Genomic DNA, 14,252 nt, shown 5'->3' with positions numbered 1-14,252 from the left:
AATTAATTGCATTGCCGTGCTGTACCCCACAGATTCGGGGCAATGACAATGCGAGCAACAATTCGGATATCCCGAGATCGTGGGTCCGAGCTGCGAATGCGATGATGTCGAGCGTTATGGATCTCGGACCTTAATCTCCTTCAGGAGAAGCTCCAGGGACGATCATTCGGGAGGGGTTGTTTCGTCAGGATGTAAAAGACCGGTGTTGTCGACATCTCTGTCATAACCAGGCACCGTCAACATGCGATTGTCGTGGAGTTCGGTATGGCTATGGGGATGTCTGCTGGTGTCGGGTATTGCAGCAGCACAACGGTATGTGCTTTTCAATTCATTTTCAGTGTAAAGAGGGGAAATTGATGTATATACAGTGAAACCGTTGTGTATCCGCAGAAATATCAAACATCGCATCGTGCGGCAAACGCCTCGAGCTCGACCTGCATCACTTTATCGTCCTCTGATGCAGCTGCGATTCTCGACTATGGCACAGAAATCGGCGGCTTTCCAGTATTCGACGTCCAGTCAGTCTCGGGTCCAGTTCAGGTAGAAGCCAAATATTCCGAATCCAGAGTTGCTCTGGATGCACCCTTCGCCGACGGCCCCTGGACATTCTCGAATGGACTGTCCAACACCTTTCGCGTCGAGACTTTCAACATCACTGAGCCAGGACATGTCCAATCCTTTCTCACTCAAGGTGGCCTCCGTTGGCAGAGGCTGCAACTGCAGAGCCCGCAGAGCACTGTCAAGATCTGCCGCGCGGGCATCCGTTCTGCCAATGATCGAACAGCAGTCGATGCCCTTCCGGGACACTTTGAATGCTCGAACCCGCTGTACAATGAGATTTGGGCATTGGGTCCTCGAACACTGCAACAGGCCTGTATCGCAAACAACACGGCGCCGTCTACCTGGGAGGTAACATCAGACGGGGTGTACCTGCGCGGACAGCAGCCAGCTGCATCTGTCAAGGGTGCGCCCTATGCGAACTATACAATGTCCTTCCGCTCGAAGATTGTCCGCGGTGGTACGGGCTGGAAGGTTGCTTCCGGTGTGACTGGATATGGCCCATACTTTGTTCTCACGAGCGAGTATCCTCCTGGATTCACGTTCTTGAACACAAATCGCACTCTTGTCCCTCCAAACACTCTGGTTGTTGGGTACGGATATAACTTGGTCAACCAGACGACATTGACAACAGGTGCCGTTAAGCATTTCCCGCTATCGTTCAACGTGACGGAAGGCGAATGGTACAACATATCAACTACCATCAACCAAACTGGCTATTCTGTGTCCATCAATGACCACCCAGCGGTCTTTGTTGCGCTCAAGCATCTTCAAACCCCCAGTGTCAGCATCGGGGGGCCCAGTAGTCTCACCAGTGGCACATGGGCTTTTGGACCGTACCAAGACCAGATAGCATACGTCAAGGATGTCAAAGTGTCAGCGCAGAATGGAACACAGCTATACCAGAATCCAATGACCGACGAATCTGTGCTCGAAGAATATGGAGTTATGACGAACAGCGAGTCTGTCTGTCTAGACGGCGCTAAACGAGATCGTTTAGTATGGTCCGGAGACTTCACTCACACATACCGTGTCATTACAGCGAGTACACATCGTCAGGACTTCCTTGCAGGCACATTAGCCTACAGCTTAGACCGACAAGCTAAGTCCGGTGTATATGAAGGATTCTTTTCTATGTCGCCAACAATGGGCCAGTCCGCGGAGTACACTTTGATATACAACACCTTCGGGATTCTCGATTACCAAATGCTCTTCCTCAACACCTTTGCCGGCTACTATCTCGACTTCGCCGACGACACATTCCTGCAGAAATACTGGCCCCAGGCAAAGAAGGGAGTCAATGCGGTTCTGCCTCTGGTCGATAGCACCTCTGGACTCGTCGTCTCCCAGTCCATCCCGGGATCCTTCTTCCTCGGCCCCACAAATGGAACCGCACCTTCAGCTCTGCTAGTCTACACCCTCCAGCGCATGGGAAGACTCGCGCACATTATCGGAGACACCCAGACAGCCACAAATTGGACCACCACAGCAACCCACGTCTCCAACGCCATCAACTGCCAGCTCTGGAACGACAAAACAGGAACCTACGGCGAAAGTCTAACCTCCCTCAACGCATCCTCCATAACCGGCACCGCATGGGCAATCCTTGCAGACGTAGCAAACACTACCCAAGCTCAGCGATCCATCGCAGCACTCTCCTCTCTCCGTTTGGGCATCGGCTACAAAGAATCCTCCTCGACCTCGAACACACCCAACACACAATTATCCCCCAACCTCTCAGGCTTCCTCCTCGAAGCGCTCTTCCAGCACAGCCGCTCCAGCACAGCCCCGCAAAACACAACCACAGAAGCCATCAGCGTCCTCCTAAACCGCCTCTGGCCCGCAATGGTTAACCAGGATAAATACTACACAGGCACGGCATGGGAATACCTCGACACTGTCGGCCGCCCGGGATTAGACTTCTACACATCCCACGCTCATCCCTGGGGCGCAGCACCTACATACGTTTTCACGGAATACGTCCTTGGTATCCAGTCTGTGACGCCTGGGTTTAGGGAGTGGGCGTTCAGACCTGCGTTGCTTGATGTTGGGGTTTCTTGGGCTGGAGGGAGAGTTCCGACGCCGTTTGGGGCGATTCGGGGGGATTGGACGGTTGATTGGGCGAGGAGGTATTTGGAGATTAATGTTTGTACGCCGAGGGGGGCGAAGGGGACGGTTGGGTTGCCGTTGAGTGTGGAGTCGTATACGGTTAATGGGGAGGAGAGGGGTGTTGAGGGGGTAGGGTTGGAGGAGAAGGTTGGTGGGGGAGAGTGTGCGAATATTTCTGTTGTGTTGAAGTGGGTTTCTACCGCTCATGATCTAAAAACATAAATGCAACAAAATGCAATCTATATACAAGTACATAACAAGTCATCAATCCGTGAACTCCAACACCTCTGCATCCGGATTCTCAAAAACGCTCTCCCAATGCCTCTTAACCCCCTCACACAACCCCTCCTTATCCCTCCACGACTCAAACACCCCCTCCAACACACAAGCCACCTCCCTAACCTCCTCCCAAAACCCCCTCTCCGCATCAAACCCAATCCTCCTCAACGCCCTCTTCGGCCCCGTATAAACCCTCGTCGCATTCCCATCCCTGTCATGCGTCTTCTCACCCAACAAGTCCACCCCAGGATTAAACTCCGGATTATACGCATGTACAAAAAACCCCCGTGGAGGCTCGGCCACAGACCCATCCTTCACCCTCCACTTCCCACGGCTAGTAAGTTCATAATCCTCAACCGGATCGGCCTGCAGCATCGCCGAACCGACTATATCATCATCTGCATATTCGTCGTTGGGATGATGCGGACGACCGAGGTCTGCTACTGGTTCGCTGACTGTGTGGAATGGGTTGCCGAGGGCGCTGGCGGCTGGGAGGAAGGTGTCTTTGTCGCCTTCGCCGGGGGCGCCTTGGCTGAGGAGGGTGTAGTAGTGGGAGGGGCCGTGGTAGTTGTAGTATGTTGCCAGGAGGAGAGTTGGGAAATGGGTTCTCTTGGAGACGAGTAGCATGCCTGCTTCTGTTGAGGCGCGGGCATTTGTTGGGAAGTCTGGTTGTTGGGAGATATTGAAGTATGTCGGGGAGATTGTGGAGGCCCAGAAGTCGGGCCAGGTGAGGAGGCCTTTTGATGTGAAGGGCTTGGAGGATAGGAGGGGTGTTGGGTCGTGGAGGGGGAGGTTATCTGCGTCTAGCCAGATTGTGCTGTCGAAGGAGGAGAAGAGGAGGGCGAAGGATTTGATTTGGAAGTGTTCGATTGTGGCTGTTGTGTTGCTTGTGGGATCGGGGTTTAGGGTCATGATTTCTGAGAGGATGATGCATTTTGCATTGAGGGCTGGGAGGACGGTTTCGCAGATATATGGCTCGTACTCGGTTGAGTCTTTGACGAAGAGCTCTACTGGTAATTGGCAACCAGTCCGTCGGAGTATACGTAAAGTGATCACGAATGTGGGCATGTATGTCCCCCCAGCAGCAGAAACGATACCTTGTGTCGCAACGATATAAGGATGACCAGTCCAGGACTTCCGAATCTCCTTCACAAACCCATCATGTGCCGTCTGCATAGGCTGCAACAGCTCATCGGTATTATCGATGTAATTCTTTCGCGGGGGGTCATCAAGCGCATCGAATCGCGGCATTCCGGCCGAGCGACCTAACTCCGGAGAAGGACATTGCGGTGCGTATTTCTCGAGTAGAGAGTAGAGCTCATGTCGGAGTTGCGCTTGGCGATCCGGGAGTGTTGCAAGCGTTATAGGGCTGAAATCACGCTTTCCGAGGTATAGATGGTAGAAGTTAATCAAAGTGATAACAACCAGTACAGTCACGAAGACTTTTCCATTCAAATTTTGTATCTGCATCCCGGTGGTCCATTTTCACATTGTCGAAAAATCAACATCGTCGCGAAGAAATTCTCACCATAATAAAAATTTATAAGAAAAAGCAAAATAAGGCAAACAAAATCCGAAATGACAGCCGCGTCATACTCCCGATTACGCCAGAACTAAGCCTTATCTTATGGGGGCCGTCAAGGCTATAATGGGGCCAAATAACCCGCTGCTGCCAATCGGAGTCCCACCTACTGGTAGCAGCGTTCGTCATCTCGCTATATCAGTCTTAGCTTCTGTGTTAGTGCTCCGGTCTTTGTTCGGTAGATTTGTAGGAAATGCCGGTCCACGTTGCTTTCGTTGTCCTGTTGTCCTCTCGTGTTTCGGATTCACGGGACAAAGAATAATCGCAGATCAGTTCGTGATAGAAACAATTCATTGGTTTTATGAGGCTCCTGTAGACTAATTGAGATGTTCAAGGACTTCACAGGCATCGATTTATCGAGGCGGAATTCCTTCGGAATTTACTGCAAACTCTGAGCCCGGTGGTTTGTGCATTTAGCCATGTTTATTCATGTTCCTAAATGAGCATAACTATAACCTCGGCCTTTCCATGGATGTATTTTCGAGCTTTCATCGTGATATATCGGCATTGGCTCCTCTGCTGGTAGAACCATGGTCAATGGATTGATGCGGTTCCCGGCCAATAGTTCAAGGATATTAATGCTCTCGGCTAGACGTCAGAAAATGATAAAACAGGCACGGTTCTTCGCGAGCTGTTGCGGTTGCTTTATGCTGAGTAACTTAATCTCATCCAAGATGTTGTTGGTCGAGATGATGCGGGATCGAAATGTTGGAAATGGGTGAAAAGCTTTTCATTCACCTCAAGTGAGAGGCACAGCTAATATCATAAAATAAAGCTAGCATTCACTCAGTCAAGTCTAACGGAGGAGCAACGTCCCTCCCTCCATCCTCGTCATCCTGTCTGCCTGTCTGCCTGTCTGCCTGGTGGACAGAAATCGCCCTCTTCTCAAAGATCAGTTCTCAAGTCCCATATGAGCTGTCGATAGGCGTGGTTCCAACAAATGTGTCGTCACCAGAGCCTATGATCTAGCTATGGCAGCGAGATTCTCAGAATCAGAGTACAGCAGGATACTTGACGATGCCACTGAGTGCGCACACATGATACCATCCACAATAGCACCATGTGCTGACAACGAAATTGGTCATGATGATGCATGTCCCTTTTGCACTATGCTAGCGCTAGAACTAATCAGGACCCTGGTATGTATGACAGCTAAAGTGAAGACGTGGACCTATATTTACCGATACTTCTCAGGCATACATAAGCTACTCGGCCTGCTATGTCTGGGGTCTATGGATGACCCCGGGAACGCAATGACTAGTCCCGTAAAGACACGGGGAATTTGGTCACTTTCATATGAGGTTAGTCAACATAGGGGTAAGATGCTTCGTTTGCTTATTTAGCATGCCTGACGTTCATAGGTAAAACGAATATCAAATCAGAGCATTGAACGGCTTTGCAAGACACCGGGGGATTATGCCTCCTGGCCGTCAGATCGTGCTGACGACAAAACAAAGCACTGCGCCTACCCATCCGGCTCTACTAGAAGTGCACAGTACATACCAAACGTGGGCCTCAGTGGCCGTTTCTCTTGTGTGGAAGCTGGGCGATTGGGAGAACGCATGTGGGGACTTTAAAAGCTCCATGGATGACTGTGTCCTCAATATATACTGTCGGCTGTCCTACTAATAACGCCCACCGTTGTTCATCTACAAGCTTCCATACTTAACATCGATATAAGTGCTCCGCAGAATAGGGAGATCTCAAGAATTGGTCATCCCGATGACGCCGAAACAGCTCCTTGACAATTATGAAAGAGAAGAACATCCCAAGCCCTCAATGACATCTTTGAAGACAATCCAGAAGCAAGCAGTGGACCAATTTCGTATGTCTGCCCCTATCGGAAGGATCGATAGCTTGACCCCCATTATATGGGCTTTTCTTGCTTCGACAAGTGCCAATAGTCTTAACAGGACGATTGCCCTTTTAATACCATGTTCACCGCATTTCAATTATTGTATACCTTCTCGAAACGAGCTTCACCTGGGTACCCTGATTATACAGACAGCTACATGCTGCCGAGTTGGAGACATCCTCCATTCCCGTGAATGACAGGGCCAACAGTACAGTACCTGGCCTGGTCAGTCGTTGACATGTGAGTTACACATCCATTGCATTTTATATCGCTATACTGATTATTTCTATGGCTTCAGAACCCAAGAATGTCGGGCTGTTACTGCATTTCCAATAACTTGGCTTATGCAATGGCCGTCCATAAATCCCAAGGGATTACGAAGAACTCCTGCGATATTACCACGGATCGCTAGCAAAAGCTTCCATCGTGTATATTTTGGCTTCGCCTTTCGGTCGACGTATTGGGTTGGTCTTCTGCAATGCGCGGATATAGCAGCTGCAGGGCTGGACATTCATATCCTCCCCGCTGTTTGGCGTTCTTAATATCCCAGGACGTTAGCTAACCCTGGCAAATGTGACAGGTTTTATTTCTAGAACCGACATGTCTTGAAAAGGACCTTTCTGTCGCTATTGGACAGCCTCAATCACATATTTGAGGGGCTCAAAGGAAGACTTGCAGCAAGAGTACATGCGGGATTCTAGCAGTGCACGACACTACGGAACACTGGGACCGTGACCTAAAGAAGATAAGGAGTGCGCAGTTTACGTGTGGCGGCCAGGAGATTTCGTTTTCCACTTCGAAATTCGGGGACATAGGAGGTTCCGGACCACACTCCTAGACGCGTGAGTTGGGGCCGCTGGCCCTAAGCAACATAATCCGGGAGTATTTGCTGACATACTTCTATAGAGTCGATACTAACCGCTCACTATTGCAAAACATACAAAATGCAACTGTCAACGCCCAAATGAGATGGCCATCCTAGTCATACTGCATTCCTACATACCGTTGCCTCGCTTCTACTTACTATAAGCGGGCGTGCTTGACAGAAGGCAGACCTTGCACGAGTGCTGTCCTGGCCTAGTTGGAGTTACTTCTATGCGCTATGAGCACCAGTTAGTGGGACTAAAATATTCCAATCGACTACAGATTAACGATATGCACCGTCAACACCGGCATATCCCAAATTACGAAGAACTAAGTGATTCACATGACGATACATTGTTCCCATTGACTAAGTCAGAGGCTTAGGGCCTCGCTCATTAAAGAAAGATGTAGACGAGGCAATCGACGAGATGTCCGAGAATCAAGTTAAAAGACCAAAGGGCAACAACCGCCTGATGGCTTGCCTGCTTTGAAGATTTCATGGGGCGCCTTTATTCAATCAGTGGAGTGAGTCCATGCCGACTACATTTGCCTTCCTGTGATGGGTCTACATGGCCGGACCAAATAGTAAAGTTTTGGTCGTTTCGCATAGAATTCAACGATTGGGCAATTTCTCCGTCTTCATGATCTGATCGCCTGAGTTTGCCAAAAAGACAGAAACTCAAACCAATGATCATTCGAATTGATGTTTCATTAAAGCGAACCATAACAATAGCCGTGAACAAAGTCGCTTAATGAACTTATCACAAGCCCCACGTCCCAAGTGCAGGAAGAATCCCTTGAGCTAACGGCTGTTTTCTATATTGGTAAGGCACGCGAGCCCTTTAACCGTTATACGAAAATCCTCAACCCTGAGGTGAAGTTCCTATCCTTACGACGTGCCCTGTGTCAAGACCAAACGACCAAGTGCGTTGGATCGGGACACTTCTTGTTTCAAAGAAGACGCTCATGGCTCAGATCCCAGTCTGTTTGTGGTCGTGCCTGTCATATTATGGTACGGCTTTTGTATAATGACTTCCGGTGAACTAGCGGTACAAGAAGCCCATCATACGCTAATGTGTCTTGGGCTTTGGGTGAGATATTACAGGTAGTCTGAAGGATATCTGACACTTAACGACTACATACCCTATCTAAAATTAGTCCTGGGGAATTTATCTATGGAAAAAGGGCGCGGGAGATGTTACAGGTGGGCATGTTCGCTTTATTCGCAAATGCGTCTCGGGGAACTCGACCAAATGATAATCCTAGCCTAGTACAACTCAACAAGCGACATAGACCTAGTGCTTAACAAAAAGCAGCATATTAAGAGCACTATAACTGAGAATTGAAAAAGTGTAATCGCTGGTATCTATATACGTAACTCATGTCATCGTGAAAACGCAAGCAACCAACGCCAACCCAATCAACAAAGTAGAAACAGTCAATCATAGAACGCCGCAACCATCCGAGAATATCCATTTCAATTCCTACCCAATACTACCACGCACTCACATAACGATGCAGTCCTTGTTCTTATCCTTGGGTCGCTCAGGGAGTCCCGAAGATGTCGCAGGTGGCCGCCGTCCATGTCCATGATGGCTTCTCGAGAAGCGACTATCCATAGACGGGTTAGACGGGTTAGACGGGTTAGACGGGTTAACAGACGGCGTGCTCTGCTGCGGGGAATAGACAGGGCTGCGAGCTGCTTGTGCATATGAAGGTAAATCATCGCCCTCGCGAGAATGTGACGACCGTCCATGCTGTTGGCTCGACCGTGCTGACCGTTGCTCTGCAGGTTGGTATCGACCATTGCCTCGATTCACAGCGCTGGACGTACGGTGATGGGTGGCTTCAGGTCCATGTCCTCGTGTGGGTTGATTGGGTGCAGAGGCATTTCGATTGTGGCCCGCAGAGTTCTGACGTTGCTGTTCTTCCTCTTGGAACTGCAACGCCAGCGCATAGGCATAATCCGCATCGGCCTGTTCTTGCGATGGCTCATCCTTCGATCCAGTGGAATGGCCTGCGTCACGGCTCGGAAGCGCCGGGGCAGATGTCGCAGGAGCTCCTGATGGGCCATGGCCAACGGGACGGAAGTCGCCAGAGAAGAATTCAGCGCGAGAGCCATTAACATCCACGAGATTCTCCCACACAATCTCAGCGTGGCTTGCATAGCCAGCGTCGGTTACTATCGTGAACAGCTGATGTGTTTGCGGGTGTTTGTATAGTGTGGTGAAATGGTCATTGCGGAAGAGAATTGATACGGATCCAGGGGTCAGCCTGGTTTTGAGGTGCTCAAGCCCGAAATCGCTCAATTGCGTTGCGTGATCGACTTCGACAAATTGTTGGATCGTTTGAATGTCGTACATAGACTGCTCTTCCTCGGGGGCCAGTGAGCCTCCACGGAAAACCTGATCTTCCAATTCTTCTTTCCGGAAAGGCAGCAGCTGTATGTCTTCGTAGTACTGAGCTGCTCGCGAAAACGCTGCGTGAGCTTCTGTACTGGGGTTTGCCACCCAACCGTGTATCAGGGGGAGGCCAAATGTATTATAGAACTGAATATCACTCGTCTCGTAAAAGCGACCAGCATTGTCTTCCGGTTCCTGAGTAATGTTAGCAATAGTATGATAATGAGGAAGTAATCTCATACCAATGTGAGGCGTGGATTGACATTCATGCCCGTATGCAACATCGTCAGGAACCGACTAAGAGCCTCAATATCCGGAAACTCATCATCAGGGCCTAGGTACATGATCAATTCTTCAAACAACGCTTGAATCAGCAACCCAAGAGATATCTGTTCTCTTGTCTGCAGAGCCTTGACGACGGGTGTTTGGGCGTCTTCGGCCGAACTGATTACAAGCGCATTAACAAGTGCCAGTAAAGGACATGGTCCATTTTCATTCTGGGACAGAATTGGCGAATTGCGTAATTTCCCGGTGATATCGGTCCAGTTAATGTGTCTGATTGCATAAGTTTCTGCCCTTTGTTCTGCTTGTCTGTTTGCGTCACCGGCACTTGTTGTGGTGCGCTTCTCGGTGCCCTCTGAGCGATCTGGACGCTGGGGAAGAGGTGGTGCGGCGTCTGATGACCCAGTTCGCGTCCCACGAGCCTCAGCTACATCAGACTCATAAACAGACGAAGTTGACCGAGGCAGTACCTCTGGCTTGCTAGAGTCAAAATCGATGAGCACATTGGAGGACTGCGTTGTCACAGAGGAAATTGGGTCAGATGGGGTGTTTGGCTGATACTGTGGGATCGATCTGTCATAATCCTGCGATGTTTGGGTGGGGTATGGCTGATATTCATCGGGGGAAGCGTATTGGGGTTGGTATTGGTGTTGGTATTGGAGTCCCGCAGCATTTCCCGGGGCCCCGTGGGTATCATAAGATTGGCCATCAGCCATATAGTTAGGAACTTGGTCAGTGTATGATTTTTGCGGAGCTTGCGCTTGTGGCTCCTGGACATAATGGCCATTATACGGATACTCGGGCTGCGAAGCAGTAACGGGATGCTCTTCTGCCCACGCTGAATCTGAGGGCTGCTGGTCCAGAAGAGACAAGCGGGCAGTCATCGGGATGATTCCCTCGCCTGAAAAGTAGGTCAGTCCTATTCTAGCTGCATTGCGCTCGGCAATTGTAGACAGTTTCATACCTTGGCTCAAGGCATCACTGTGCAGAGAAGTCGCCTGTGAAGCACGAGTATCCTCGGCTTGCTGAGCCTGATATGATTCGGCTTGCCACGGATTGCTTTCAGACTGTCTTGTTTTCAAAAACGGGTTATTAGATCGCAGTTGAGTTGGTGTCTGTCGGACATGCTCCCATTCATCGGCCTCTTCCTCTGGCTGCCATTCGTTTGCCGCCATCCTGCGCTGAGTACCAGCTACAAGGATAGATGGTACACGGTCGCCTTTGTTCTTGTTAACCGGCTCTTCCTGGATTCCGTTGTGGCTTGCTGGCGTAGATCCTGAGGGGGTGTACTCTTGATACTGTTGATCCGGTTTCTCCACCAACTCATCGGCCCACGGATTCTGCGCTTCACTGTGCGCGGTCCCTACCGGCGACCGCTGAGCTTGTTCGAGCGTCATCAGGTCAAACGCAGGCGACGTATGAAGATCCGGCGAGTAAATCGAATCCTGCGATGGAAGACGACGAGGATAGGGAGAGCTTTGTGCTCGTCTCGGACGTGTCAACCGCTTCGTCGGAGAGACAGGAGAAACGGATTTGGCAGTAGGAGAGATGGAAAGACGACGATTAGGTTCTTTCACGGAGTTAAGACGAGGAGGAGGCTGCTTGCGCAAGACCATCAAGGCAGAAGTGTTCAGTGTGGCGTAATCTGTAGTAAGCAGTGAGGATCACTATGAAGAGTGGTGTTCAGATAAGATAAAAGGCAATTCGATCAAGTTAATAAACGGTATTGATACCGCGATTAGCAGCAGAGAAGGGTAATAATCATACTATGCCTGAATACACCTATAAACAAGTATATAATACGAAAATGAGGCAGTATACAACCTGCCAAAGACTCTCGTATGAAGGCAGGCACCCAGATTCAATGCCGGCGATCTGCTCTATATAACACGGCCATTGCAGGCGGTGGCCAGTCAAGGCGGTGAATGTAAGGTATGCTCTCTTTGGTGGTGTAATTTTGGTATTGTACGGTAACCCCGCAGCGACATTCACGTCATTGATTATAATTAGCCACATACAGCCATAGTATGCTTCAGCCACAATATGTTAAGCGGTGAAACAGTAATTCCGGATAATACGGTACCATACCGCCTTTGGAATAGCGCAGGCGCAGAAGTTGATCACCGCAGAAGAAAAAAAGAATCATTGATGATAGAACCTTGACTGATTTGGCAGATTTCCTTATTTGGTTGTTGAATAGCATGCGATTGGCATAATAGACTCATTTGTTATCCCTTGAAATCAGTGTTTCACGCCATGCACTCATATATCCGTCCTTATCAACATGTCGCCTTTCGGCTTCCGTCTGATGCGACGAGAATCATCCACCTTATACCCAATACGTGCGTCCTCACCTTTGGGCTTTGCTCCTGAGTTTAACTAACTGAATTGGTGCTCTAGAGAGGTGTCCCTAGGAAAATACGGAAACTTTCCCTCGAACCAAATCATCGGACGCCCGTTCTACCTCACATTCGAGATCTTCGACAACCCCACCGAAGAAAACGGCAATCGCTTGCGCATCATCACCGCAGCAGAGCTCCATGCGGAATCGTTAATAACTGAGGGCTCAGGGGAGGCTGACGGAGAGGGCGACGAGCCGGACGTGAGCGGCGATGCCGAAACACCCATGCGGACGAATCGCGAGATCGTCGACGATACATCTACCCAGAAAATGACACTGCAGGAAATCGAGGAATTGAAGAATGGATCGAGCGACGCCGGTAGAGATATCATCGCGAAACTGCTCGAATCGCACTCCGCTCTGGATCAGAAGACCGCATTCTCGCTCGCAAAGTATACGCTGCGCAAACGGAGGAAATATATGAAGCGGTTTACCGTGCTGCCTTTGGATGTCAGTCTGCTCACAAACTTTATGATGGAAGAGAAGGATGCGGCCCGGATTATGGAATTGCGGGATGAGTTGATTGGTCTGGTTGGGTGCTGGGGGAATGTACATCACGGCGGGAATGTGTCAGTTGGGCCAAAGCCCAATGGTCGTTATCTTGTTGTCGACGAGACAGGAGGCTTAATAGTTGCGGCCATGGCGGAGAGGATGGGGATCCTTTATCCCCATGACAATGAAGACGAAGAGTCAGAGGACGAATCCAGCGAAAAGCCGGCCGAGGCGACATCGTCCGCCAAAGAACGTCCCAGCCAAATGTCCGCATCTGGGAATACCATCACCATCCTCCACGCCCACACACAACCCAACCTATCTCTCCTGAAATACTTCGGCTACGACCAAGACAGCCCTGACGAATCGCACCCTCTATTCACCCACCTGAAAACCGTATCTTGGATGCAACTCGTTGACCCCTCATCCGACCCCATCTACGCCAACGAACCCGAAATGATCCCAGACGAGACACTAGCCACCTACAAAGCCAACAAACGCGGCACATACTACCGCAAGCGCAGCCGCTGGCAGCGCGTCCAGAACGTCGTCGACGAAGCCCGCGCCGGTGAATACGACAGCCTCCTCGTCGCAACCCTAATGGAACCCGCCAGCGTCCTAAAACACGCCGTCCCCTTACTCGCAGGCTCAGCACAAGTTGCCGTCTACTCGCCCACAGTCGAGCCTCTAACAGAGCTAATCGACCTCTACTCAACACCCAGACGAACAACATTCATCAACGCGAGACGGGAACTCATTGAAGCCAATCAACGCGAAAACCAAGAAAACAACACCGACGACCCGGTTGACCTTTCTGAACTCGAAAGAGAATTCATCGTTGACCCTTCGCTCTTACTTGCACCGACTCTGGAGACGGCGCGTATACGGCCGTGGCAGGTCCTTCCGGGGCGCACACATCCTATGATGTCCGGACGGGGTGGTGCTGATGGTTACGTTTTCCATGGTATCCGGACGTTCCCGGCACAGTCGAAGATTGAAGCTGCTGGGAATCCGAGCCGGAAGAAGAGGAAGGTAGAGGCGAATCCTGTACCATTGCCGGAGGTGGATGTGGAGATGAAGTCGTAAACCCCCTATTTCTAGCTGTTAACTATGTATATACAAAAGTTGTTCAGTACAGTCTCTGCCTGCCTTCCCAGTTCTGTGTATAGAGTCGGGGCCGGAATCACTTTAGTCCTGGGTTCTCCACATTCCATTTATAGTTGGCTCTCCTATGTACTCTGTACTATCATCCAACTACTACCATCGACTCACTCCATTATAATAGCTGAACCCGGTGCTCTTTGATCATCTCTTGCTGCTTATATTGTCTCAGTGCCACTTTTATGGTTCGTTAGAATGAAAATGGCCATACACAAGTACAAGCATATGGTGGAGATATCAGTTGCAGACCAATAGCCACTTAATACT

At 50.1% G+C, this 14,252-nt stretch overlaps 4 protein-coding genes across 4 annotated transcripts; 2 read left to right on the top strand and 2 right to left on the bottom strand.

The window, feature by feature from the left end:
• Window positions 1-241: 241 nt before the first annotated feature.
• ASPGLDRAFT_39002 (putative alpha-L-rhamnosidase C) lies at window positions 242-2,889 on the top strand (the record flags this gene model as incomplete). Its single annotated transcript, XM_022545012.1, has 2 exons — window positions 242-312; window positions 369-2,889. The coding sequence occupies 2 exons, from the start codon at window positions 242-244 to the stop codon at window positions 2,887-2,889; spliced, it is 2,592 nt and encodes an 863-aa protein (XP_022396997.1).
• On the bottom strand, window positions 2,532-4,421 carry ASPGLDRAFT_51502 (alpha-mannosyltransferase). Its single transcript, XM_022547549.1, has one exon. It carries the CDS (start codon window positions 4,414-4,416, stop codon window positions 2,932-2,934), a length of 1,485 nt encoding a protein of 494 aa, XP_022396996.1. The 5' UTR covers window positions 4,417-4,421; the 3' UTR covers window positions 2,532-2,931.
• Window positions 4,422-8,451: 4,030 nt separating this feature from the next.
• On the bottom strand, window positions 8,452-11,766 carry ASPGLDRAFT_85107 (MINDY family deubiquitinase). Its single transcript, XM_022550317.1, has 3 exons — window positions 10,896-11,766; window positions 9,892-10,832; window positions 8,452-9,844 (listed from the first exon to the last, which is right to left on the bottom strand). The coding sequence occupies exons 1-3, from the start codon at window positions 11,545-11,547 to the stop codon at window positions 8,753-8,755; spliced, it is 2,685 nt and encodes an 894-aa protein (XP_022396995.1). The 5' UTR covers window positions 11,548-11,766; the 3' UTR covers window positions 8,452-8,752.
• Window positions 11,767-12,187: 421 nt separating this feature from the next.
• Window positions 12,188-13,910, top strand: trm6 (tRNA 1-methyladenosine methyltransferase subunit GCD10; the record flags this gene model as incomplete). Its single annotated transcript, XM_022549363.1, has 2 exons — window positions 12,188-12,273; window positions 12,332-13,910. The coding sequence occupies 2 exons, from the start codon at window positions 12,188-12,190 to the stop codon at window positions 13,908-13,910; spliced, it is 1,665 nt and encodes a 554-aa protein (XP_022396994.1).
• Window positions 13,911-14,252: the final 342 nt, after the last annotated feature.

Source organism: Aspergillus glaucus (assembly GCF_001890805.1).
Source record: "Aspergillus glaucus CBS 516.65 unplaced genomic scaffold ASPGLscaffold_24, whole genome shotgun sequence".
NCBI lineage: Eukaryota > Fungi > Ascomycota > Eurotiomycetes > Eurotiales > Aspergillaceae > Aspergillus > Aspergillus glaucus.
The sequence above is the reverse complement of the archived record's forward strand: the minus strand, read 5'-3'. Positions and strand labels throughout refer to the sequence as shown.

Bases quoted from the DNA above. Each gene is read 5' to 3' on its own strand.
- ASPGLDRAFT_51502 (XM_022547549.1), bottom strand. From the start codon at position 4,416: ATGCAGATACAAAATTTGAATGGAAAAGTCTTCGTGACTGTACTGGTT.
- ASPGLDRAFT_85107 (XM_022550317.1), bottom strand. From the start codon at position 11,547: ATGGTCTTGCGCAAGCAGCCTCCTCCTCGTCTTAACTCCGTGAAAGAA. The intron at 10,833-10,895 runs GTATGAAACTGT...CCTACTTTTCAG, and splicing joins CAGTGATGCCTTGAGCCAAG to GCGAGGGAATCATCCCGATG. The intron at 9,845-9,891 runs GTATGAGATTAC...AACATTACTCAG, and splicing joins TCAATCCACGCCTCACATTG to GAACCGGAAGACAATGCTGG.